Source organism: Xiphias gladius, chromosome 6 (assembly GCF_016859285.1).
Source record: "Xiphias gladius isolate SHS-SW01 ecotype Sanya breed wild chromosome 6, ASM1685928v1, whole genome shotgun sequence".
Taxonomy (NCBI): Eukaryota; Metazoa; Chordata; class Actinopteri; order Istiophoriformes; family Xiphiidae; genus Xiphias; species Xiphias gladius.
The window spans coordinates 16,661,167-16,687,949 of NC_053405.1; the positions used below are offsets into that span (position 1 = coordinate 16,661,167).

General features: G+C 41.3%; 1 protein-coding gene across 1 annotated transcript in view; it reads right to left on the minus strand.

The window, feature by feature from the left end:
• Positions 1-908: 908 nt before the first annotated feature.
• qsox1 (quiescin Q6 sulfhydryl oxidase 1) overlaps positions 909-26,783 on the minus strand; it is a 30,709-nt gene continuing 4,834 nt past the window's right edge. Inside the window, exons 5-13 of the mRNA XM_040128372.1 lie at positions 26,077-26,167; positions 25,534-25,679; positions 22,020-22,154; positions 21,798-21,927; positions 13,487-13,609; positions 11,291-11,429; positions 9,574-9,750; positions 3,224-3,385; positions 909-2,693 (exon numbers count right to left, since the gene is read on the minus strand). Coding sequence (XP_039984306.1) covers positions 1,873-2,693; positions 3,224-3,385; positions 9,574-9,750; positions 11,291-11,429; positions 13,487-13,609; positions 21,798-21,927; positions 22,020-22,154; positions 25,534-25,679; positions 26,077-26,167 — 1,924 coding nt within the window. The 3' untranslated portion in view covers positions 909-1,872. The remainder of the gene's footprint in view (positions 2,694-3,223; positions 3,386-9,573; positions 9,751-11,290; positions 11,430-13,486; positions 13,610-21,797; positions 21,928-22,019; positions 22,155-25,533; positions 25,680-26,076; positions 26,168-26,783) is intronic.

The following is a 26,783-nucleotide window of genomic DNA, read 5'->3' on the forward strand; positions in this document are numbered from 1 at the left end:
AAACTTACTATACTATACTGCTGATGCTGAAAGCGTGGTTTGGATAAAGATATGGAGTGGGGTTTGGGATGAGATCAGAGTGCGCATATGTATATATATATATATATATATATATAAATATACAGTACATGTGTGTGCGTGTGAGACAGGATGGGGGTGGAGGTAAGGGGGCAGGAGTCAAGGGAATTCAAGCGAATGTTCCAGGAAACACAAAGCTCAAGATCAAGCATCATGTGTCCTTCAGATGGGCCTGTTGTAATCCGGACGACATCAAACCCTCGCCCTCCATCCATCCATCCATCCATTTATCCCTCACACACACTGCTCCCTCTTTCATCCACCTCACCCGACCCCCTCTCCTACATGTCTCTGCCCCTGAGGGTCTTCTGCTGTGCCCCCCCACCTCCCCTCGGCGGAGCCCACCTCCAAGTGTGTGAGGAGGGAAGAAGCCCCATGAAAGCCGATTGCATTTTAATAAAGTTTATTATCTGCAGGGAGCTAATCCTCAAGGGTAATCTCTCCCCTCTAGTCCTAAAGGAAAGCTGGATTACTCACTTGCTATAATCCCAATGAAATTGTTAGGATTTAGCTTGCGCTGCACAGCAGATGGCAACAGGCTTTTTCCTTCAACCTTGGATGCTTTAACCCCCCATTATACATGCAACACCCTGCTCCTCCTTGCCTCGTGTCCTGGTAGTCTTGGTCAAAATAAAAATCAAACAGGAACTTGTTATTCCAAAGTCTGCACGGTTTCGTACAAATACTTTGACGTCTTGAGACAATACAAACGTTACGGAAGTTTAACCCTTCTCTGTAAATTCCCGTTAAATGGTAAAAATGCATTTAATGTGGCGTACCTTACCAAATTAAAGTTTTCAGTGACTGACCAGAGTACTGGAAAAAACAAGTCCTTATCAAAAATAATTTTATTGATTCAGACAGAAGCAAAGAACAGAAAAACACAGTGTTTTTGAGATGAGCAGCAGAAGCTTTACATCGTGAAGACCAGCCAAAAACAAATCCTGCTTATTCTAAAACCTTGTCCAGTGTGAACATATGTGTTGCTCCACAACACCTCATGAACAACCAGAGTAGCTATTATGTGGGCTCAGCAGTGTGATGTAATATTCACAGACATGATATAACGCTCAGTGTAATGCAGACCAGCTCAAAGGAGCTGAAAAAGAAAAGGGCTGATCTGCTCTTCTCTGGAAAAACTTATTGTGGACCTGGTGGTACAGTCCCAGTATTAAACAATAAGCTGCAGTCCCACAAAAGAATTCAGGGACTGGGACTGTTTATTGTTTGTTTTTTTGCCATCTTATTATTTTATAAAACTCACAGAAAAGCACAAAACACACAAAAATTCCAGTGACAGAATGGAGGGAAAAATAGTCCATCTGTAATTTAAGATACAACAGAACTTATAATTTTTGAAATCAACGAAGAATCACCTATTTGAGTATTTGGTTCAATTGATTAAAATAATATTTACAGGTTAATATATACAAATTGCTACTGAAACTCAAATCATCTCGTATTGGGTTTGATTTCATTGTTCATAAGTGGTCAAAACGCAATCAAAAGCAACATAACTCAAGCACAAACCCCAAACAGAAACCTGCTTGTTGAAATTTACAGTATATCTATATGAACAGATTTTCCACAATTGCTGCCTGAAAAGCTCTGGTGGCTGGATTACGTGCAAGGTTACAAAACTGCCCTGATTTTGCTTCAGCTGTAGGTAACAGTTAAGTGAAACACCTAAGATGGCGGTAATCTTGACACATCCCTTTACACTAACCCCAACATTAACCTACACGGACCTAATGAATGTTAATCACTGCTCTGACTCTTTGGATACTCTTTGGTTCAGGGCAGGGATATTTTAACCCGTCGTAGCCTGAGACGGTTTTTGAAGAACAAGTACATGGCAAGAAGACACATAGAGGACAGGAAATAAAGAATGACACACAGGCTGATGTCCACTTTGGAGAACCCGATGGTCAGCATAGACATCCAGCGTCCCCTGTGGCTCAACTCCTCACCAAAGTCCTGCTCTGTCAGTTCTCGCTTTTGCAGCCGCTTTCTCTGCTGCCCCGCGTCCGGCTCAAAGTCCGCTTCCATGGGCTGCAGGCCCACCATCCCAAGCCCTGCGTCCAGCTCCATGCCAAGCCCGAACACAGGACCGGGCTCCTGCTCCTCCTTCCTCTGCAGGGTGCGTTGTTTGACCCGGCTGGAGGCAGCCACTCGCAGCGCCTTGGCCTTGTAGTGCTGGTTGACGAATGAGTCGAGATCCACGATGTCCTCCTGCACGTCTCGCATCCTCATACCCACAATGCTTGGCTTTCTGTGGGCCTGCCGCCGGCTTCTACCGACCTCCATTACAGGTTTGGCCCAGTGACTTGGCTCAGATGTCTTACTGCCCATCTCATCTGCTGTTGCCACTCCCTCACCACCTTCCTCTTCTTCATCTGCCACTGCTTCATCCTGTGGCTCCTCTCCATCCTCCTCTTCTTCTTCCTCCTCCTCTTCTTCTTGCACAGTGGGCTGTAACGGTAGGTGATTCATCATAGTATCCAAGGCCTCCCTGGCTTTTCTTTCTACATGTCTCTCAGCTTCTAGAGCTAGCTGCTGGCTGGCATGTTTTTCCCTCTGTTTTGCCAGGATCTGGCTTTCATCTTCGAGATAGTCTGACAGGGAAAGGCAAGCAAACACACAGGTAAATGATTTCTAAAACCATCCCCTCTAATCCAGAATCAGATGACTTTCTAATCATCCTGAATCAATGGTGAATCTGACTTTAGCTCTGAAACTCGTCCTTTGCTATCCACTCATCACAGCAAGGAATGTAAAAATCACATATTGTAAGAAAACTACTGTTCCTACCATTAAACAGTTGCACGTCAACGTAATTATTACCTTACATTTAGAGAAGATTCAATATGATTTAGATGATAAACTTGCTAAATTTTATAGAAGAATTGAATTTTTTGCAAGAATTGAGAAGGCACTAACAGAATCATACAAATGAGAAATGAGATCAAATGTGTCTGAAGAGGAAAGACACGGGTGGAATTCATGATCAACCTAGGTTGTGAGCCCTAGACTGTTAACAGAGAAATACATTTTTGTAGTTTGGCTAAATACTTGAATTTATCCGTTATGAGCTTTTCAGAAAAGAAAAGCTGTGGCTGTGGCATTCAGTGGCATCAACCAATACCTGTGAGGATGCTTTCGGAGGAGAAGTAGGACAGGAGGAAGGGGAGAACCGCCTGCTGACTCCACTGGTGATCCCCGTTTTTCTTCACTGTATGGCAGGCTGGACACATTTCTGGTGAAGGCCACTGGATCTTTGGGAAGTTGGGGTCTTCACTCAGAGCACCTGAAGAGATAAAGACAGAAACAGGGCTACTGGATTGTACAGCGGGGTTGTGATCGCTTCAGTAATGAGAGAAGATCAAGCACACAGTGATATAGGAAAAAAAAAGGGGATCAACTACTGACCATGAAAGGGTTGCTGGGTGGTTGAAATTTAAAAATGCTGCATTTTGAGAGCCACAGAAATAAACGTACTGACATGTATTACGGGCTCATGCCTTTTTCTGTAAATCATGTTTGATTAAAAAGATGTTGTAAAGTTTTGCTCAGTTGAAAAGCTGTAGCTGTTTGCTCAGTTGAAAAACAGCTACCTAAGTACAATTACACAGGCGGTAATGTTACTTGGTTCATTTTCATTTTGTGAAACTTTATACATCTATTCCACTACACTGAGGAAAATAATGCCAAATTTTATTCTGTTACTTTACAGAATGTTGAACATATGATTAATACATATAATATGATGCGCTGCTATTCCCTAATTTTACTAATTGTATTGTATACTGTATATAGTACTCCTGGTACTATATAGACCAAGTTGTAGTGAGTCCATGTGACACCATGTGGACTCATTACAACATTAAAATGGTGCATACAGGTAATAACATAATTTTACCTGTAAGCAATTTATCAATGAAATTGAGTTTTTTTTTTTTACATTGTAGATTATCTGAACAGGTCCAATTCTTTCAATACTACAACTTCGTCAAAGTCCTTGTGATAGTTACAAATTAATAAGCCCCTCACTAACTGATATGAGAAAACATACCAGGTCAGAAAATGTTGGATAGATCCAGATTCAGCCCAGATACAGTAACCACACAGGTCGAATCTTCCAGTCAGCCGCTTCGTCTATTGTTGTTTCTTTTATCCTCCTCGCTGATGCGTTGACTTGAGCATGTAAGTGCTTTGAGGACCGGCTGCAATCTGTGTTGAACCCATTTGATCTTGTCACAGTGCTCATAAAAACTAAGTGCCTATATGCATATGTGTATGTATGTGTTTAAGTGTGTATATGTAAATCATCTGTCTGTGTTTGTGTGCATGTAATCTAGGGATTGATATTTGTGTGTGTGTGTGTGTGTGTGTGTGTGTGTGTGTGTGTGTGTGTGTGTGTGTGTGTGTGTGTGTGTGTGTGTGTGAGAATGTATGACAGGGTCTAATAATGATCAATGGGCTTCTGGGATGTCCCAGTGGGAGGGGTGGTGAGATAATAGATGTGGCCAAAGTGGACAGCTTCCCTACATGTACATATACACTCACACAGACCCACACACACACGCACACACAGACCCACACACACACGCACACACAGACCCACGCACGCACACACACACACACACACACACACACACACACACACACACACACACACACACAGAATCGCTGTTTTCAGGAAGCAGACCTCAGTGCTCTTGACCACCTGTCTTGTCCCTTCACAAACCCTTTGAAAGCAAAGTCCAATCTCCAAATTGAACATGAGAGCAACACAAACCTCAGAGGGCATCTGCCCTTCTAATGAATTAGAAACTTTCTCCTTTAACATGTTTTCTTTTATGTAGCCGCTGCCCATCAACACCCCTCATCACTCACACACACTGCAGCCATGCAAACTGACTGGCAGAGAAATACACACACACAAAAAATATATTTACAGGCTCATACACAAGCTTAGATGGACGCACATTGCACAAATGCCCACAGGGACACACACACAGAGCAGCATCTAGTAATAAATTGCTTGTTGTCACCAACAGGCCATTGTGTGTGTGTGTGTGTGTGTGCGCGCGTGTGCACGCGTGAAAAGAGAGAGAAAAAAAAGCAGAGCAGCAGCAGGTCTGTCACTTTACAGCACTGTCAATTTACATCCTCCACCACCTCCATCCTCGCTCCCTCCTCCTTCTCTCCGCCGCTCAAGATTAATCTCAGTCATATGCATGTGTGTATGTACTCTGCATACAGTGCTTTACATAAAGGATACATCAATTTTACTCTGTCCTGGATGGGCTGCTGCCTGTGGGTGTGTGCGGGGGCTTTTATACATTTCAGCAGGTGAGAGCGCACACCCGACCCACCCACACACGCGCACCCCAGATGCCTCACATGTCTTTCCTTATTCTAATCAGCTTGCCACGTTTGCAGCCAGGGTGACTTTAGCCATACCGGCCATATTGAGATTGCCACAATGGCCTGTCACAGCGATGTCATCGCCGCCGCACATACATATTCATCAAGTATAAATATGTATTGTTCAGCACGTCAAACTGGCTTCCTCAGCAGTAACTCTGTAAGTGAGGATCACCTACACTGTACAGTACTCAGAGCCATCAAGGCCGCTGGGGAGTGCAGCTGATGTCAGACATTTGATGCTCTTTTAAGTATCGAGGACAAAACTATTCCATTTAATCAAAAATTGTCAAGTGCTGAAACCTGGCATTACATTTCTGGTCAGATCCACAATATTGTTTACTTCTAGTTAATCTTTCAAGACAACATCAGATCCCACACAATTACAAAAATTTCACGGATGACCCAGTTAAGCCCGGGGCTAATTTCCACTGGGCTCCTTGATGTAAATATAGCAGAGATAATGGAGTCGAGATCACTAGGCAACATCATGCCACCAACAGACCATAGGAATAAATACCTTAATGGTCATCAAACTCACACAAGTCTAACATACAAAAAATTAATATTCAGTAAGTTGACCCCCTTTTTACAATTGTGGTGGTTACCTATTATTTTAATGTGCACAGGTAACTAATTTAAATCGAAGAAGGCGGACACTGTGCACATCCAACCCCAGGTACAGGTGCAGGACAAAAACAGCATAGAAAGGAAAAGGAGAGGCTGTCTGCATGCTGAAATTCACAAGCTCCCGAAAAACATTTTTAATGTTGCCGACCTCTCCTTTTCAGAGGTAACAGTCCAAGTCCTAGCACAACAGAACATAAAGGAGCAGATTGGTACTGAACATGTGACTGAGATGCTCTGTGACATTTCTTATTTACCGTACTGCAGTTATGGTTATTCAGCTCGATCCTTTAAGGAAACCATCCAAGCTGTTGGAATTGTTGTTCGCCAACATGTATCAGTGGGCCCAAGCCTGACATAATCCTAACTAATTTATTTTGAAAGATTTGTATACTTAAGTCTTTGGTCAGTTAATTTCTGATTTAAATAAAAAATTTAAAAAAACTACCAATGTTAGCTAATGTTGTTTTATTTTGTGTTTAGATAACATTAAACATTTAAGAACTTTGGATACTTTTGTTAATAAAAAAAGAACTTTGTAGAGAAACAAATTATATCTCAAAGTAAGGTTGATTAAAAAAATATAGGTACTTAATATAGGTACTAATATATTGGTACTTAGACAGAGATACTATCAGCATTAGTATAAGAAATTTTGAACAATATCCAGCACTAATGAATATCAAGATATTATGACTATTCTCCATGAAAAAAATCCCCAAATCTGCAGGCAGTGCTGCACATGAACACACAGTCCTGAAGAAGCCAGGCCTGCTGCTGTTTTGTCTGTAGAAATGTGAATCAGTCTCAGCCTGTTGACAAGCAGCAACAGGACTGAGCTTCCACCAGTCTTAATTCCGCGGCTGCAAGGAGGCCGAGGGCCCTGGGGCCTCTTTGTTGCCAGATAAATTAATTGTTCGGCTGCGTTACAAATAGCTGCTCTTTCATGCATGGCTGCTCCTGAAAGGAAGGGCGGGGAGGCCTGCTAAAGAGCTCCACTTTAGGCAAAAGGGAGAGGAGGGGTTGAGTGAATGGAGTGCGCTCTCCTCAGGGAGACGCTGCCACTCATTGCAACAAACACAGCCAAACCCTCAGCTCCTCCCTCTCTCTCCTTCTGATCTGACTTATCCCCTGTGGACCCCACCTCACCCTCCACCATTACTAACTCCCCCTGCCACACGCCACAACTTGACCCATGCTTGGAAAGGCTACGTGTGTGCGTGTGTGTGTGTGTGTGCATGTGCGCGTTCATGTGTGAAGGGGCAGGAAAAGAGGGGGAGCGTGTGTGGCTTGTGTCATGGTGTTTGCCACCTGCTGTCACACAATATCTTGGGAACTGTGTGTGTGTGTGTGTGTGTGTGTGTGTGTGTGTGTGTGTGTGTGTGTGTGTGGGCAAAGAGGGGTGGCTCCTGGGGGACCCATCCTGCGAGGATGCTGCGCTATTACTTGTCAAGCGGAGGATATTAGTCCCAGGGGATAGTGAGTGGAAAGAGGAAAAAGACAGAAACAGGAATAGAGGAAGAGAGGGAAGACGAATGGATGAAGGGGGGAAGGCTGAATAGTGTTAAAGTGTCTGGGGAGCAGGCACATGCAGGGATGGTTGTCCTTCTGGTCCCTGCTGTTCAGGACACAAGCTGTCCCTGAGATAGAAAAGGGGGCAGTCAACACAAACAAAAGAGTGATTTAACAAAGTGGGCTGTTAATGACAGCCCTGTGCCTAATAAAATCATATGAACACAGACAAGGGAGGAGGGACGCTCGGGGGCTGTTTAGCACTCTCAAGGCTGATGTGAAGAAGCCTAAATGCTCATACAACATGGTCAAAGATGAGAGAAAATTTTATAAAATTCTATACAAAATGAGAAAAGACAGAAGTCTGGACTGGGGATGCGAGGAGACTAATCTCAGGCAGAATGAAAGATCTGAACATTCCCATTTCTGTGTATGGCCTACCTAAAGTTACTAATTGGGTGATTATGCTCATTTAAAAACACATGACCTGCATAGAAAGCCTCAGTTTGCTTAAAGATTCCAATCCTGCCGTGGAGTGGAGGGTTGGAGTTGGTTGTACAGGGATACAAGGAAGGTCCAAGTGTAGAATTTAGGGAAAGAAGTCAGGACGGATGAATATGAAATGGTTGACGATTGGTGAGGTGACAGTGGGAGAGAATCAAAGTAAGGGCGTTAGTAGAATGGAGGATGGCAGAGAGGGGTCAAGAGAAAATGGGTGAGGTAGAAACAGATGATACTTGGAGGACTAAGACGGGGTGACAGCTGGTGTCTGATCTGAGGATCCATCCTTCCTCCTCCCCTCACCCTCTTAGTCATATTAGGGGGACTAACTGACCATGAGGGGAAACTGGAAGTTAAAGTCTTCCCCAAAACCAAGTAAGGTAATGCTTATGATCCCATGGTGTGGATGGGTGGACACAGAGAACAGGAGCGTGGAAAAAGGAAAGGATGTGATGAAGTGGGAGGGACAGGGAGTACTGATGGCTTAGCACACCATGGTGTATAACATGGAATTACAAAGACATCAATAAGCTTCTCAAACTTTAAGTTTGTCATCTACTCTAGTAGATGTATAGAGTCTAATGTAGAAAGTAAACATTCTCTATACGTTCTAACTAATTTTTAGCATTTTAATCATAATCACGGTGATAATAATAATTTAAATATTACCAGATTAATTTCAAAACATAGTCAAAAATGCCCAAAAACAAACATAAACCTATATGGCTGGCACCTCATACTGGCCTCTACACCGTATCTTATCTTGGCTGCTTTCAGATTTAGCCCATGTTTTGGGTCGTGATACTGTTACTGAGGAGCCATGACCTGCGACTGAGACAGAGCTCTCTGGCACTGGGCTGTATGATTCACTCCATAAAGCCTTGATAATCTTCTGACTTCATTGTGTCCTACACAGACTCAAGGCACCCAGCGCCAGACGCAGCAAAGCAACCCCATGACATAACTGAGCCTCCTCCATGTTTCACAGTGGGGATGGTGTTCTTTTCTTTGAAAGCTTCATTTTTTCTTCTGTGAACACAGAGCTGATGTGTATTACTAAAAGCTCCAATTGAGTTTTCATCTGTCGAAAGGAAATTCTCCCAGAAGCACTGTGGCTTGTCAATGTGCATTTTAGCAAACTCCCTTTTTACGTTTCTCTTTTGAAAGTTGGGTCGTCCTGGGTCTTCTTCCATGCAGCCCACTTTCATTCAGAAAGCGACGTATCGTTTGACTTTCACTCATAAAATAAGTCACACCATGGAAGCTAAAGATGATATATAACAGCTGTTCCACTGTAGTATTTAAGGAAACTTCTTCAAAAAAGTGCACCATAGCTGTAATTTAAATAATGAAAAGAAGAATCACCTATATTTTGCACCATAGAGATTTTGCAAAGTAAGTAAACATGATTGTGCTGACCCCTACCTGCTAGTCTGTTGTTGACGCGATTGTGTCTGGACCACAGCCACAGGGCAGCTGACGACAATGTGCTCACCTCCACCAGACTTTCCCTCGCCATGTTCTCAAAGTGATCGGCACAAGGTCTACAGCCGAAGAAGCTGTGGACGTACTTTTGCATCGCACTCAGCACCTCCTTTGGATCTGGAGGGGAATAACAAGACATTAGAACAGTTATCGGTTAGCACCAGCTCATCTGATTAAAATGAGAAATATGCAGTTTGTGTGTGTTACTATTAAAACAGTATCACAAGTGCGTTGCTAAAACTACTTCAAGACAAACGTACTTTTTCCTGTTTTTGTTACTTTACACTAATTTAGACCACTGAATACAACCCAAAATTACACAAATCTGCCTTTTAGGTGGCAACATCTTGGGTAATATGCAATAAAAAATATTGTGGTTATCACTACAGACCGTTATTTTTTACACCATACAGCTGTTACAAGCTCATGATTTTGGTCCAGAAACACACAAGAGTCAGTCATTATCTCTTATGTAAAGCACAATCACCTGCCCTTGTAAACCTTGTTGCTGGTATACATTAAAATGTTCTGTAAACCTGTACTACAGCCTGAAAACTTGCTAATGATAGTGTGGGTCCACAGCCTCCTGGATTCCCACGGTTTTGTGGGCCAGGAGTCACAGAGAGCTGGGTTAACCCCATATTGAGATGAATAATCTATGCCAATGGAATAACCCAATCTGGAGATTAAATACAGTTAACCCTCTGTGTGAATGGTGGCCAGACTGTTGTCTCAGGACCTCAACAGTCCACAAACATATTTTCCTGGAGCTGTTTGTTTTTGTTCTTGGCTTAGCAGGACCTTCAGATGAACCTTCAGATGAGCCGTACTGACAGTGGAAGTGTTTCTGGGAGTGTGTGTATGTGTGTGTGTGTATGTGCTGTTTATGAAAATAAGGATGAGCTTGTGTTGGGCGTGTTCAAACCTTTACTAATGTGTTTACTTCTTTAATAATCTAGGCAGCAGTTGCATATGGATGAATCGAGTTTTATGTTATGGTCAATACTGTACTGTATGTGTATGTGTGTTTGTGTGTGAATCCACCCACTAAGATGGTGGTCTGTGGAGGGCCAGATGGACACCCCTTTTGGACAGTCCATCTGCAGGTCACATGACAGTACGTAAACCTCGGGATTAATCTGTGTGTGTGTGTATGTATGTGTGTGTCCGTTTAAGGGAGATTATCATCCCTGCCAGGAGTGGAGCCTCTGGTCATCTGCCTGTTTTATTAACCACTCACATTCCGCTAATCTAACATAATCCCTTTTTGCACAGTCACAATTAGGCTCAATTTTAGCTATGACCAAACGACAAAACACAGGGGAAAAACTCAAAGAATTCTGGTTAAAACAGCATCAAGATACTGTACATGTCTGTGTGTGTGTGTTTTAGTCTTTTCTCTGAGTGATGTTAAATCGGGTCAGAGTGAAAAAAAGTAGCCCACCAAACATTCTTGGGCTAATTTGTTTACAAAGCCTCACAAAGCCCTCATCCTCAGTTTACCGTTGTATTCGTGAACTCTCAATGGCCCTTTTCATTCACAGCCATAAAATCTGTGTGTGTGTGTGTGTGTGTGTGTGTGTGTGTGTGTGTGTGTGTGTGTGTGTGTGTGTGTGTGTGTGTGTGTGTGTGTGTGTGTGTGTGTGTGTGTGTGTACCTGAGCCACCCGCATTCTTGGCCTGGACAGTGAGAACATGGAAGAGAGTCCACACCCCACAAGGGTAACGTCTGAGGTTGGGTTGTGAACCCTGACAGCCCACCCACCTTACTCCTTCAGGCAAAGCAGTGTCTGGAGACTGAGAGAGAGTAAGAAAAACATACAAACACAAATTACAGATGAATAGGAAGAAACAAACAAACAAAAAAAAGCTTAAAAAGATAAGGCTGGTGATCTTTTACATTTTTGTTATTGTCAACAAATCCAATAACAAAACCAAAATCAACAAAACCTAAGAACAGCTATTGGCTGTGTAATCAAAGCCTGATATGGCTTATTCATTTGTGTTATAGACCTGCATTGTTTTCCAAAAACTATTAAAACACATGACATGTCCTTTTATTGTCATGTGTCGTACAGTAGTTTCCAATCTTTCCAACACACAGCACTGCCAAGTGAAATGTCAAGTGAAATTCAGTACCCCTTCATCGACACCACCCGTCATGTTCCAAAATGTGTTTATTTGAATAGTGTTTAAACAGGAAGTTATTTGACTCTATTAACTATATAAAAGCAGATACTATTACAATATTTTTTCTCATACAATTGAACTGTCAGTGTTCCAATGTTGGTTTGGTTGGTTTATCCACTACTTTCAGCTAACCATTTCAACTGTTTATCCGCTACTTTTAGCCATCTAACATCATTGAATCTATTAATCCATTACCTTTAGCTACCAATTTCAACTGTTAATGGCTCACCTTTCTCAAACTATTTCAAATATTTGCCCATTACTTTTAGCTAACTATTTAAACTGTTTATCCATGTATCCATCTATGTATTTTAATTTTATTCAAATTGATCAATATATCCACAATCTTTCCACGTAACTTACCCTCTGACAACCACAAATATTCAGCCATTTTATGTTAAATAATTAGAGTATACAGTATATTTATGTTATTTTTTTTACGTCTTCAGTAAGAATGAATGGACTCAGGGCTGAGTGCTACAGTCAGATCAGATAAGTTGGAAAGTACTGAGAGACAGACCAATACATTGTTGGTTTTGGTCTTTTCATGGGATTTGTTCACAGTAAGAAAAATATAGTAAAAACACCAGCCTTATCCTTTTACTGAGACAAAGTTCCAAAGATCCTCTAAAAAGATTAAATCTCCCAACCTGTTCAACGTAATGAAAGCTGTTCCATGTAGTTTTCTTGATCAATGAGAAGTCAGACTCAGGCTAATGGCTCAGCCCTCTGCTAATGAACAGAAGCTATCCACATCTCTAACCATGAGCCTCAGTTGAATCCAACTACATATTTTCTCTGACATAAAGTCGTTTCTCTCACCGCACTGCCTTGCCACTGCTGGTGTGATTGACAGGGTTACTCACATGTCAATAATAAAGATTTGGTGTGTGTGTTTGCGTGTGTGTATAGAGTGTCCATTTCCTCTGAGGCGAAGTCTATTCATACCTTCCCATTGATTCATTGATCCATTGATTTGCCCGCTAAAAGCTAATGATGTAAGTAAGTGACTCTTTCAATTTGCAAGGGGCTGTATACTGGAGGCATGCAGGCTTCATTCCAAAGACAACAGCACATAGATTTTCAGCTGTATGTGCTGGAATCGAGACAAGGACAAAGCACACATTTGAAATACCTAGATGTTTAACTTTTGAAAAAAATATGTTTTTATGTACTCGTACTGTTTCTGACATTTCTTTGACAGAATATGCATCACTTTGGTGCCTCTGAGGTGTTTTTGAACTGATCAAGTGTCTAGACTGACAAGTGACTTTGTAGCTCAGTGGAACAACAAGGCTACTCCCAGACAGACGTCCTCACATCAGTCTACGTGCATTTTGTGATGACCTGCCCTCTCTTCTCCCTGCAACTGCTTATCTGTCTGGTACTCTCTTGTCTCCCTTTCTTTCCTTTAGATGCTTGCCTGCTTAGGCTTACAAAAGTGTGTTCTCTTTCTCAATTTGCATTCATGCACTTCCTCAATGCAGTATCTAATGGACAGACCACTCCTGAAACCAATGAATACCAAAGAGGGAGGACAGACAAAAAAAGTTTACTATGAATAATTTGGACAAAAACAAACAAGAAGCCCTAAGTTCATTTCAACAAGGATGTATATAGTCAAAACAATATTTGGTAGTCTGTATAGCCCTGACTTGAATTACCTGTGCTGAGTTATCCAGTATCTCTTTAAAAGCCTTATAGGAAATCTCGTCTCCGATCTGGTTCTGTAGCCAAGAGTTTACAGACTTCAACAAGTTCATCACCACAGGACGGCCTGGAAAGTACTGCAGACATAAAACAGCAGAGCACAATGGAAACATATGTTAACTTGATTATGGTGCAGACAAGGTGTAAGGAGAGCTGCAACTAAGAATATTTTTCATTATCAATTCATCTTCCAAATAGTTTCTGAAGTATCAGATTAGTCTTTTGGTCTATAAAATGTCTGAAAACAGTAAAAAAAAGAAAAAAAAAGAAAAAAGAAAAATGCCCATCACATTTTCAAATAGCTTGTTTAGTCCAACCAAATGGACTTTTGGTTATCATTCGAAACCCAAATGCACTCAACATACTATTGTAGAAGATCAGAAAAAAACAGCATATAGTCACATTAAAAAAGGTGGATATTATGAATATTTGGCATTTTTGCTTTAAAACAATTAATGGATATTCAAAATTGTTGAAGGTTCCAGCCTGTCGATTGAGTAATTGATTAATCGACTAATCATTTTTAGCCATAGGTGTATGCATAGTTTACCGAGGAGGACCCAGAAATCCTGCGCACTGTCAGTCACTTGTAATCCCTTTATTTAACTATATTTCTGTTAGTGGATTACCAGTAGATTAATTCATATTCCAATAAAGTGCTATTGTCCGAAATATAGATATAGCTTTTGGTTTTACACAACTGTCCTGAACATTTTTTGGTTTGTTGGCAACCAAAAAATTTTCTCTTATAGGTTACATCTATTACAGTAGAGCTTTATGACTATGTTGTTCCATGTGCTAATATTGAGGCTTAAGCCCTTTAAACTGCTCACCTTGCAATTTAAGGGACAACTGCAATCCAACATCTTCATCTTAATACACAGAGAATGTCTGATTATCAGTTTCCCGCTCATCCTCAAAAATGTTGCGCACAGTCTCTATGTAGTACACAAAAGTTGTGGTTTGAGTGTTTTTTCTTCTCAGCACGTTTAAAGAATCTCACTTAATGCGTCAACAGTCGAGCTTAAGCCTTTTCCTTCATTAAGATCCATTTCCAAAGCCACTAACAACCACTTAGCCACCGTCTACTCAGGCTTTGACCTGTTGAGTATTTACTTCTTTTCAAACTAGCATTACCATGGTAACAACCACAGCTGGGAGGAAACACGATACCGTTTCTTGCAGTGGAAATCCAGCTGATGTGTGTTTGAGACCAGTGATGACAGAGTAAAGACAGACAAAGACAAACCTTTCTTTACACATGCAACACTGACAAAAGACACAGCTGCTGTCTTGAGTTTGCTGACAGTAAGTGAGAGAGGGGCGTGTTATTAAATTTAAGCTAAATGTGCTTCTTATTCTTATAATAAGCCTCTCTGCGGAACAGTTTATGATAATGGTTCTGTTTCCAAGACATAGACACATTAAAGGGATCAAGCATTCTCCAAAACTTAAACAACAGGACTACTTCCATGGTAACTTTAGTTTTCTTTCTCCTAATCTTTAGCTCCCTTTTAGGATAGAATGAGTACAACGATATGAACACCCCGATTTTTCCAGTTTTCATTTAACCTTAAGCAGTTCCAAGTCCAGTGAATAACACTTAATGTTATTACAAAAGGTAAGTGGTTAACTGCCAAAGTTGAAAAAAAGTTTAGGTTATCAAAAACCGAAAATTCATTTACATTTCAGAGAAAACTGGTCTTTTCCAGGAATTAGGAAATTGGTTAACTGACAACTTTCCTGCAGCAATGGAAGTACATTAAAGTGTGAAAGTTGATGCAAACTATTCCTACAGGTTCCCCAACTTTTGTTGATTACTTACAAACCCTCTGTCTTTACAAAGGCGATGTTGGAAAAAACTGTGTTACTACAACCTCTGATGCTTTTAGGACAATACTGCACTGCATGTTGCTATCAGAATGGTGAAAAGAAGGCAAATAACAGAGGAAGACAGACCGGTTGGTCAGGGGTTCATCCTACAGAAAGATAATGAACCAAAACATACTTCCAGGCTACGTCAGAACTACCTTAGAAGTCTCCAGACTTACACCCCATGGAGCTGGTTTGGGATGGGCTGGACAGAAGGTAAAGGCAAAGCAACCTACAAGTGCAACATATCCGTGGGAACTTCTGCAACATTGTTGGGACGAACTTTCTGAGCAATATTTGATTTCCACTGCGGAAGGAACGCCACGAGTGTGTTCAGCTGCTGGATGAGTCAAAAATCTAGATTAAATTTAGTTCAACAACAAGATTTCATGAATCCTTGTTTTTAATATCTCCAAATGTTTATTTGTTCTGTGATTTACTTTCAGAAACACCAAGACATTAAATTATGTAAATTTACAGCTGGAAAAATTGAGGTGTTGTAAAACTTTTTACCGGTAATGTAGTTGTGGTGAATCTGAGAAAAACAGAAAAGGCAGAACACAGAGATGTCTAGCATCATCTAACATGTGGACCTCTTTTGAACTGCATTGCTCAGTCTTTCTAATTTGGCCTCCACCATCTGTTCAACTAAACACACCTGCATACACTGACACTCACACACACGCCTTTCAGTCCATGGCTCAGCCGTCTATTCATCACCCTCTACCACCATCTCTGTGTTACACCCTGACCACTTAGCCAGACCCCCAGTGATTTGCTTAAACCGCCTTGTCCAAGGCTGTACTGCACACACAGTACTGCTCTGTCCTGTGTCCTTACCCCCACACCAGAGCATTCATGACCCCTCGCACCACCTTTTCCCTTTTATCCACTCAGCACTACCCACTGCGGAAAACTGTCTTTGGTATTTTTCTCTCCAGTAACAGACAGATGTTTGACTGTGTGGAATTGGTTTAACTTCACTATTCCATAGATACTTATCTACTAAAGAGATATCTATATATCTATATATATATCTATATATCTATATATATATATATATATATATATATATATATATATATATATATATATATATATATATATCTATATCTATATCTCTATATCTATATCTATATCTATATATATATATATATATATATATATATATATATACGGTGACAAATGAAAGAAACAAAACAAAAAAACAAAAAATGGGTGGGGAAACAGGATGACAATGCCCCCATCCATAGGGCATGCGGAGTCACTGAATGGTTTAATGAGTATAAAAATGACGTGAATCATATTTTATGGTTTTCACAGTCACCACATCTCAACCGAAGTGAAAAAATATGGGAGATTCTGGACTGACGTGTTGACAGCGCTCTCCACCACCATCATCAAAACACCAAATGAGGGAATATCTTTAGGAAGAATGGTGTCCATCCCTCCAGTAAAGTCCAGGGACTTGTAGAATCAATGCCGAGGTGCATTGAAGCTGTTCTGGTGGCTTGTGGTGGCCCAACACCTAACTAAGACACTTTACGTTGATTTTTCCTTTGTCACACGTATACACACACACACACACACACACACACACACACACACACACACACACACACACACACACACACAGACAACACAATACTAAAGCTGGGATGTAAAAAGCAGACAAAGGCAGTGATGTCTGGTGCTAACTGCTGGGAGAGTGATATAATAGGTTTAGGTTTGGATCAGGGGTCTGAATGCCAACCAGTCAGAAAAGCTCATTAAAGAGCCATATGAATTTAACCAGAAGAGAAAACACAGGTGTTCCCCACTAATGGACTTAGCTCAGCATCACCAAAGCAACACTATTCATGAGCTCTCTGGGTTGGGTGATCACCTAAAACCACAAAGAGGTTCAGCGTTTAAAATGTATTATCACTGGTACAGAAATGAGTTGGTGTAATTATGTTCACCTTTATCACCATCTGTTTTCTTTTAGACATATTCCTCTTTTTTTAAACCTCCCTCTCTGCCCTCCTGGTCATGACCATCCGTGGTGTACATTACATCAGTCACCGTATTGACATCATGTATTAGTTGCATAAAAAAAGTTGTACATGCCAGGACTGCTTTCAAAACTACACGCCATATATTGCATAAATGTTGCAATATGTGCTAAAAACAGTTTACTGAAAAAAGTACTGAATCTTTTCAAGCAACAATAGGACAATCAGAATTTAATAGAGCAGACTTGCATAGGAAATAATTTAAGAAAATGCAATGCAAAAAATAAACGTGGCACATTATTTACATTTAAACTAAAATTATTTGTTCTGTCTCTAAAAACTGACATGGAAACCATAGAATGTTTAGTAATAAATCCTGAAAGGCAGTGCCTTTTCAGACATCTCCATCTGCAACAAACATCAGTTCAGTTACGGTATGAACACCAAGTGAAACCCTAGTGGAAACGTAAGACTTGGTGGTATTCAAATTAAACAAAAAATATTTGGATCAGCTGGCCAAAAAAACATAGCAATTATTGGCAAAAAAAATTAAACACTGAACCCCACTGATCATTAACTAGAATTTATTTCTTTTCCGTTCAAACTGCAAAAGATTTACATTTACCACCTCTACACCTCCCACTATTATATATCCACTTCATATCTATTTTTTCTGTCTGTCTTACAAACACACACACACACACACACACACACACACACACACACACACACACACACACACACACACACACACACACACACACACCCCTCATCTAACCCTGTACCCCTCCTGCCCCCATCCCAGTTGGACCATGACAATCCCCTTCACCCTGGCAATATGTCATCCCTGATCCGATTAGTATCAGCAGCACTTGAGAAACCACAAGCTCCATGTGGTGAGGGTCCCAGGAGGGAGGCATCTGTTGGCTGTAGCGGGGCAGACCAGGCCAAGCCCGGGGTAGAAGACAGGGGTGAAGCCCCTAGGAAATAATCCAACTTCAATCCACCCGGGGAGGCAGGCATGGGGGGGATGCTGCAGACACGTGCCACAGAGTGGAAACCAGGAACACCTCATCTTTACCAACACACATTTACTTGTTTTCAACTGTCCCTGAGGGGAAACTGCAACTGAAAACAGCCAAATGACTCAACAAATTCTTTGAGAATTGCTTATTAAAGCAATAATGTGATCCATAATTAAACAGACAGCCGATTTTAAGCATCTGTATTATAAAAGGATGCTTTTGTCCATCATGTCATTAACCCTGGCGTGAGAAGGGCGAAACCAGTGTCTCTCTAAAGCGAAGCACCCCCTCTTAATTCTTTGTTTTATTCCCCTGCCCCTCTGTCCCCTCTGGGCTGAATGGCTTCTTTCAAGAAAAACAGGATAGGGGTGTAATCCTTAAAAATCTTGCTGTAATGCTCTCATGCTTCTCAAGATCCACTTTTTTAATCCTCATAAACATGTAGAGGATTCATAAATCCGGCTTCAGCCTGACAAGACAGTAAATCTAGTAACATTATGACCCTGCGCACAAAACAAAAAAAAAAAAAAAAAAAAAACCCCTCATGTTTCCATGTTTGTATGGAGACGCATAAGGAGATACAATGATGGGATGATTGTGGATAGCAAAGAAACAATCAAATCTTGGAATTACAATTCTTGGATAGAACAGAGTGTCATTTCTGAGGCTAGGGTAAGAAGATGAATACACAAAGGGGATGAATAAATATTCTTTTACACAGACTTTGCATGTCCTCTAGATGCACTAAACACACATGTAGAGCTGAAGCAATCAGACAATTAATCAGTCAGTCAATGGACAGAAAACTATTTAGATATTTCAGTCATTTTCAAGCAAAAATGTCAAACATTTAATTGTTCTAACTTCTCAAATTTGAGTATTTGTGGCTTTTACCTGTCTTTCATTTTGGTAAACTGAATATCTCTGGGTTTCAGACTGACAAAAAGGAAATTTGAAGATGAACCACTGGATTCCGAGAAATTGTGATTGGAATCTTTCGGAATTTGTCTAAATTTTTATAGATGAAATTAATTAATCATATTATTCAGTAATGAAAATAATCATTTGCTGCAGCCCTGCACACATGCATCACCGAAGCAAATACGCACCCTAACGCATTCAAATACACTTTCAACTGAATGTTCACGATAAGTAAATATTAAACAGTGCATCATGGTTGAGTCAATGTGTCAACAGTGCAAAACGATGATTCCCACACCGTGGGCTGGACATCGTGAGTCGCTTTCACTCTAATTTAATCACGACTCATGCAGGGAGTTCAGGTGTAAGATTTTTACATATTGTGTTAGTAATGAAGAAGACAGGAGAATTTAACAGTGGGGTCATTTCCGTAACCAATCAACACTCATTTGAATATAGATGAAAAAGAGACAAAGAAGTGAGGGTTCCTAACCTAGAAATACATTTAATTTTTCTGATATCTAGCCCATACCTTGCATCATATAAAAGCTAAAAAAACTGCCATAAAACATTATTAATATTACACATAACTCAAAATATATGACACTGGATTCATAAGCATTTCCTACCACTAAGTATAAGCCACCTTCATCCCAAATCTCCTTAAGTTTTTTTTCCACCCTGTTTCACAAACTACTTGCTCATCTTACATTAACTGCTCCTAACAAGCTGACCCACTGAAAGGATTCAGCCTCTTTGTAGCAAGTGTGCTCAGTCAAACGTCAATAAGGACTGTCACAAGTCACAGCCAGCTGCAACAAAATGACGGCCTCCTCAGCTACACAAAGCCCTGATGAGCGGCTGGTCCTTTCTGGTAGGAGGACAGGCTAAAAATACCACTGGGACCTGACGCTATTGACTAAACAAACTGAAGCTAATGGGAGGCCACAGTGCTGTGACGCACACACACGCCCTCCATACACACACATACATGGATACACACTAGCTTTCTACAACGCCTCCCTAGAGAGTGAGATATAATCAGAGAGATTGGTGGCAGACTAGGACAGTGAGACAGCCTGGTGCGTAGCCAATAGGGGCAGGGCTATCAGGTCAGGCCTCATCATCACAGCATGTTTGCCTGGGTGGCCGGCTTCAGTGAGGGAGGAGCATGAATAAGGGAACATGTTATCAGTAACGGAAAAAGATGGAAGAAAGTGAGAAAAAGAGGGAAAGACATTATTTGATGATGATAAAAGGTGAATGATCAAACAAACGTGGATTCCTAGAAAAACTTAAAAATCGACTGCATCTTTGAAGGTGAAAGCTAAGGGGTGGACAAAGAGGACAGAAAAGAAATAATAAATAAAGTAAGGGAGGGTGATTTTGAAAAGAGGATGGAAAAAGGCAGGAGAGATGGAATAGGGAAGATCCAGGGGGAGAGGGGTGTTTCGGTGAACCACAGAGGATTGGCACGGTCACAGGAATTTATAGAAATACTTGTGTGAAACCAAAAGCAGGGATACAGCATGAGGAGCGTGAGGAAGATGAGGAGGAGAAGGAGGAGGAGGAGTGGCGGGGTTATCCCAGCGAGGTTTACTAGTAATCTGAATGCATCTGTGCAAAGCCTGTGGGCAGCGAGTGGGTGGCAGCCACGCTCCAATCCCCCTGGGAGCCAACATCAAGAGGGTCAACAATACCCACGAGAGTCTTTGTGCTGCTGCTCTAGTCAATGGCATCCACTTCTGCTTTCAGTAGTGTGTCTATGTGTGTGTGTGGTTAAAACAAGAGTACACTTGACAAAACAATTAATTGAGTGAATTTGAAGAATAACCTAATGGATACTAAAGTAATAAAACAGCATGTTATGAAGAGGGAACCTTTGGTTAAATGCTGGCTGAACATCAACTCAAATCTACAATGTAAACAAATATTTCACTGTCTCACTCTCCATCTCGTGGTGACCTGCTGTAACTACACATTTCTGTGAGCTCTGAATGTTACCCATTGATGATGTGTGAAACTCCGGAAGCTTACAAACAGAACACAAGTCCATCACTTCAATTCTCAACAATTTTTCTTATGCGCAGATTAGTTTTAATATTTATTTCCATTTTAGGTTTCTACGAATCCAAAAGCTGTCGTCTGTCTTAGATCACCACAGTAAATGTCTTTTGGTGACAAGAGCAGCTCAGACAATGTTTCTAGTAACAGACAGTGAGGAGTAAAATGGGGAAGAAATGTAATTGAGCTCTTTATTATGCACCAGTGCCTCCAAATAAGAATATAATAAATTGTTAGTGATGTTGATCTTTTAAAATTTGATTTCCACCTGTTTTTATATTCATAACAAAAACAATGAGCCTTATAATCATTTAGTTTACATATTTTGGGTATTTTGTGTCTGTGTACTACTGTGTATGTGTATGCAGCGGCCTCATTGGTAACTTTACCTTGGCCAAGACAGCGATGTACTTCTTCAGAGAAATCAGGGCTTCTCCATTGATAACAGTGTAAGCGGCCACTTCCATACGTAGGGAGTAGTGCAGTGTTGACTCCAGGTCCGCCATATACACCCTAGAACTGGACACACGATCGCACACAATTACACATATATACAACAAGGAAACAATGAGCAGATAAAGACAGTTCAGTGCCGTGAGTCTTGTTCATACCTGTTGAAGGCTCTCCAGGGGTCCTCTGTGCTGTTGATGAGGACATCTATGGTGACCGGTGGAGGCTTTCCTGACCGCACCACCCCCTGCAGCCTCTGGAGGGCATAAGAGTAGAAAGTACGAGCCTCAACGTTGCTGTGGGAGAGAAGCACAGGTGACACTGACCCTTAGGTCACTCAACATATACCACATGGCCGAAGGTTTGTGGATATACTTTTTTTGTGCTCTTGGTTGAGGCCAAGGCCCCCTGGTTTCAGCTTAGGAAAGTCTGCAGGTGACAGCATGAACTAATATTGTGATTCTAATTTTGTGGCACCCATTTGAGGAACCCTTTCCTGTTTCAGTATCACAATGCCCTCGTGCTCAAAGCCATGTCCGTTAAAAAATGGCTTATCAAGTTTTAAGTGGAAGAACCTGCACAGAGCCTCGGCCTTAATCACATCCAACACCTTTGGGATGAAATGGAGCGTTGCCTGACATCAACGGTGACCAACATCACTAACGCTCTTGTGGCTGAATGGGAGAAAATTGCTGCAACCAGGTTTCAAAATCTTGTGGAAAACCTTCCCAGCAGAGTGGAGACTTTTATAGCAGCATAGTAGTGCTCATGGTTTTGGAGTGAGATATTCAACAATCACATGCGGGTGTAATGTCCAGATGTCCATACACAGACAAGGAACCTCAAACAAAATGTAAAATTTTTTATTTTCAGCCTTTTGTTTCTGCAGTCCACTGCCATAAAAAATGTTTTATGACCTATATTTTTTGTGGCCATATATTTTACACACTTACGGAAATGCATTTTAAATACTGAGCAGATGGTGCCAGAGTAGCGTGGAACTGAGAGAGAGATCTCTGATCATTTAGCCATGTGATAACCCTGCATCTGGAACCACAGCCATTAATGCTCTCTCTCTCTCTCTTTCCCTCCCTCTCCACCCCCAACATCCTCGTCTCATTTGCTTTCCCCGCTCGTCACGTACTGCGAGAGAGAGAGAGAGAAAGAGAAAGAGAGAGAGCGTCGTAAAACTGCAACAGGATGGTAATAAGGAGGATGGATACTCTGGGCCCACGCTCACTCACACCGGCCCGGGACTCAATTACACCTGTGTGTCTGGTGGGAGTGTACAGATGTGAAGGGAGAGCCATTCATCCAGCAATCCCCAGGGCCAGCGGCCATGCAGGCATCACAGTGGGCTGGGAGGGAATGCATTCACCTGGGACCAGCACACATTACATGCATGACGGATGTGAGACGCCTCTGCATGCTCTCCCTCTCTCACAAACAGAGACGCACGCACTGCACACTCTGCTCTCCCAGGATCAATCAGACATTCAGTGATGATGGGAGGCCATCTGTCGCCGTGTGCGGCTGGGGCTTGTTTGGCAGGTGAAGCCAGAAAAGCAATGGCATTGTTTTCATGCAAGAAATTAAAAAACCTCCCCTCTGTACAGTGATGGAGATGAGGGGGGTTGGAAGGGGAGAGATGGAGGGTGAATAAATAAATCGGCAATAAATCATTTCCTTTTTGCATTTGTCAACTAAAAAGAGTCCTCTTTGCATGCCAAGTTATTGAAACAGCCAAACAAAGAGGCACAAACAGCAGATGAATTTGCAGGGTGAGGAATGATCAGCGCCGCTTTATGATAGTGAATAATGGGAGCGATTTTGATGCTCTGATCCCATTAAGAGGCCAGATGTTTAAAAGTATTCTCATGAATAGGGTTCAGATAATGAGCAAATGACGAAGCTTTTCAGAATAAAGAAAAGTTGTTTCAGTGGAACAATAGGAACCGAAAGGGGAGTAAACTTTGTGTTTGTGTGTCTCACATCAAGCTAACTGGAATTCACTGTAAAAAGTTTGAGCTGTTATCAAGATATATACAAAAATATCAATATGTATTTAGTACAGAACAAATAAAATATATACAAAAGCAGCTCATGTTCCCCTCACCCCTTTTCTCTTTGGCTCCCTGTTTCAGCCTGCACGACAGTCTCTAATTTAATTGTTTCTAATTAGGATGGAGAAATATCATTTGTTAAACTTGCATCAGGCGTTGTCCTTTCTTTAGGTTAATAATAATGTCGAAAATACAGTAGTTAAAGCTTTGTTTGGAAATTGCAAATGCAGCATGTTGCACTTCAGACAATGAACAGTCATGTGTCAACTGGTGTTTGCAGACCATGCTGGAAGGAAAAACGCATGCAGAACAGTAAGAACATTGTTTCTGTTCCTAATATGTACCAGTGTACTGCCATGTACACCACAGGCAACAATAGGCAATGATTGACGTTCTTAAGTGAAGATGAACGCATTGTTACGTCCTGTAGGAGATGATACTTGTTACTGTTTAGCTATGGTTACTGTTACAGTTTGGCTCAATCCCAATCTGGCCCCCTCCATTTGTGCATTTCCATAGCAGGTTTCCAATTTCAAGGGCTGTCCCAAACAAGCTAGTGAGGAAAGAAGTGGACAATACAACCTTCAAACAGCGAGTCTGCACCGTTGCTGACCTCATTCTGTCATGGCCCTCATTGATTGTGCAATGCCAAAGGAAAAGGGAAGGGCTGTATAAGTTCAAATACTGTCTTGCCACTTGCAAATATCGTTTTGGACATGCACATAGCCTAACCCTTTGCTACACTGTAACTCTTCCTTTTCATGGTTGTGTTTAAAAACACAGACTGCTGCAAAGTCAAAAGCCCTGCACACCCACACAGGCTGATTAGGCCCCTGCTGGCATCCCCAAACCCCATAAGCCAGTAGCAAAGATGAAGATAGATCCTCTCCCACCCTAACGTGCAAATTAATAGGAGGGTCGGACAGATGTCAATCCAGCCCAGTTTGTACAAAAACACACACACACACACACACACACACACACACACACACACACACACACACACACAGTCCTCAGATGAGGTCTAATCAGTTAAAGTGGCAAAAGTGAAAACACCTGTGTGTAGTTGTTTTATAATAAAGGGAACCATCACTTTGTCGACTAATTTCAGTCAATTAAAGAAGAACATACCATCTGTATGTAATATAAATAAAAGGCTGAGCAAGCGAGACATATCCATGGTGAGTCCTTCCCACAGTTTAGCTTCACCCTTAACGTAGACTGCTTTCCACGCCTGTGTGACTTTACGGCTGACTATTCAGCTCATGTATTTTGCCTAAAGAAACAACGGTTACTGGTATCAACTGATGTTACAAATGATACCTGCAATGTAAACACACCACTTCCTTTTGCAAGGAAAGACCTACAAGAAACTGAAGAAATATAAAAGCTTTCATGAACTGGTGACTATTGTGCTACATAGGCATTAGAGAGTAAAGCAATAAATGTATAATTAAAGTGTAAAAATGTTAAAAATTATTATCATACATTTCCAAATGACACTATCTATTTGAAAAGAACAAAAACTCAAGTTTTTCATCCTTTTGCACATACGTTCTTCAGGTCATGTCTTATCAGCTGAGGTTAATAACACAGATGCACAGATACTCACACTCTGAGTCTGGTGAAGTTGCCTCCAGGATAATAAAGGTAGCAGGATGGGAACTCAGTCACTCCCAGCATGGTCACCAGATCTTCCTCAGTCTTCAGGACCCTCCGCACTGCAATGTTCTCAAACTGTAACAGGTCCAGGGTTAGCTGAAGAACACAGTGCATGCACGCACGCACACACACACACACACACACACACACACACACACACACACACACACACACACACACACACACGGAAGATTTGTCTCGTTACCTTTTGACATACTGATGTTGTATATGTTATGTATTTTATTAATGTCCAGTTATTTGCCATCAATGACTGCAAATATAAAAAGGTTTCACCAAGTAGTTTCCCCTCTGGATAACATTGCAATGTCAGTCACAGTAGAGTTTTGCTATGGTTACATAGTGGTACATAGTTGACTGGTAACTGTATTAAATTTTTTTTTAAAAGCATATATCTTTTGCTACCCAAAAAAAAAAAATATTCTACAGAAGTCTGAAGCACGCAGCTCAGGCTGATGGAAACAGGAGCTGTTACCTCTTGGCCAATGTAGGATTTCTCCTCCTCAAAGATCAGGGCCAGGTGTTTAACATTGTTTGTCTCAAAGAAGCTGTCAATCTCTGCTAGACTGGAGAGAGAGGAGCAGACAAAACACATAAAAACACATAACACCAAACAGGAATCCCAGACACAAGTTTGGTTAAACCTTTAGGAACTCCAACCAACAGCAATAAAGCCTAAAGGGATCAGCTATTGATCTAGCAGAGATCCAAAGGAAGAATTAAATAACTGCAGAATTTTATGGACACACTTTACCTTAAGAAAGGGAGGCATTCTAAACTTAAATTAAAATGGAATAATTGGATGAGCTTTTTTTAATGATTTTTGAGTCACTGTCTCTCTCATATATCCTACACTTAAAAAACAAATCCAAAACTAAGTTGTTCTCCAGCCTGATATCTGCTGTCATGTATGTCTTTTCTATTTAAAATGTGTTCTCTTGGTTGAGTTGAGAAAGGATGAGTTGCAATTAGGAATCTCTGTTGTGAAACAAGGGCTCACGTCAGCGTATTTTCATTATATAAAGAAGAAAAGAAGAAGAAAACTTGACGACTCTGAAAGGAGCGATGGTACTCTCCCTTTAAAGCTAAAGAGAGAAATAGACTTGACTTCCTGCTTCCTTTTCCTGCACCACCATCATAATAAACTGTATGTATGCGGTGCTGTTGTGGTCTGGTTGCGTA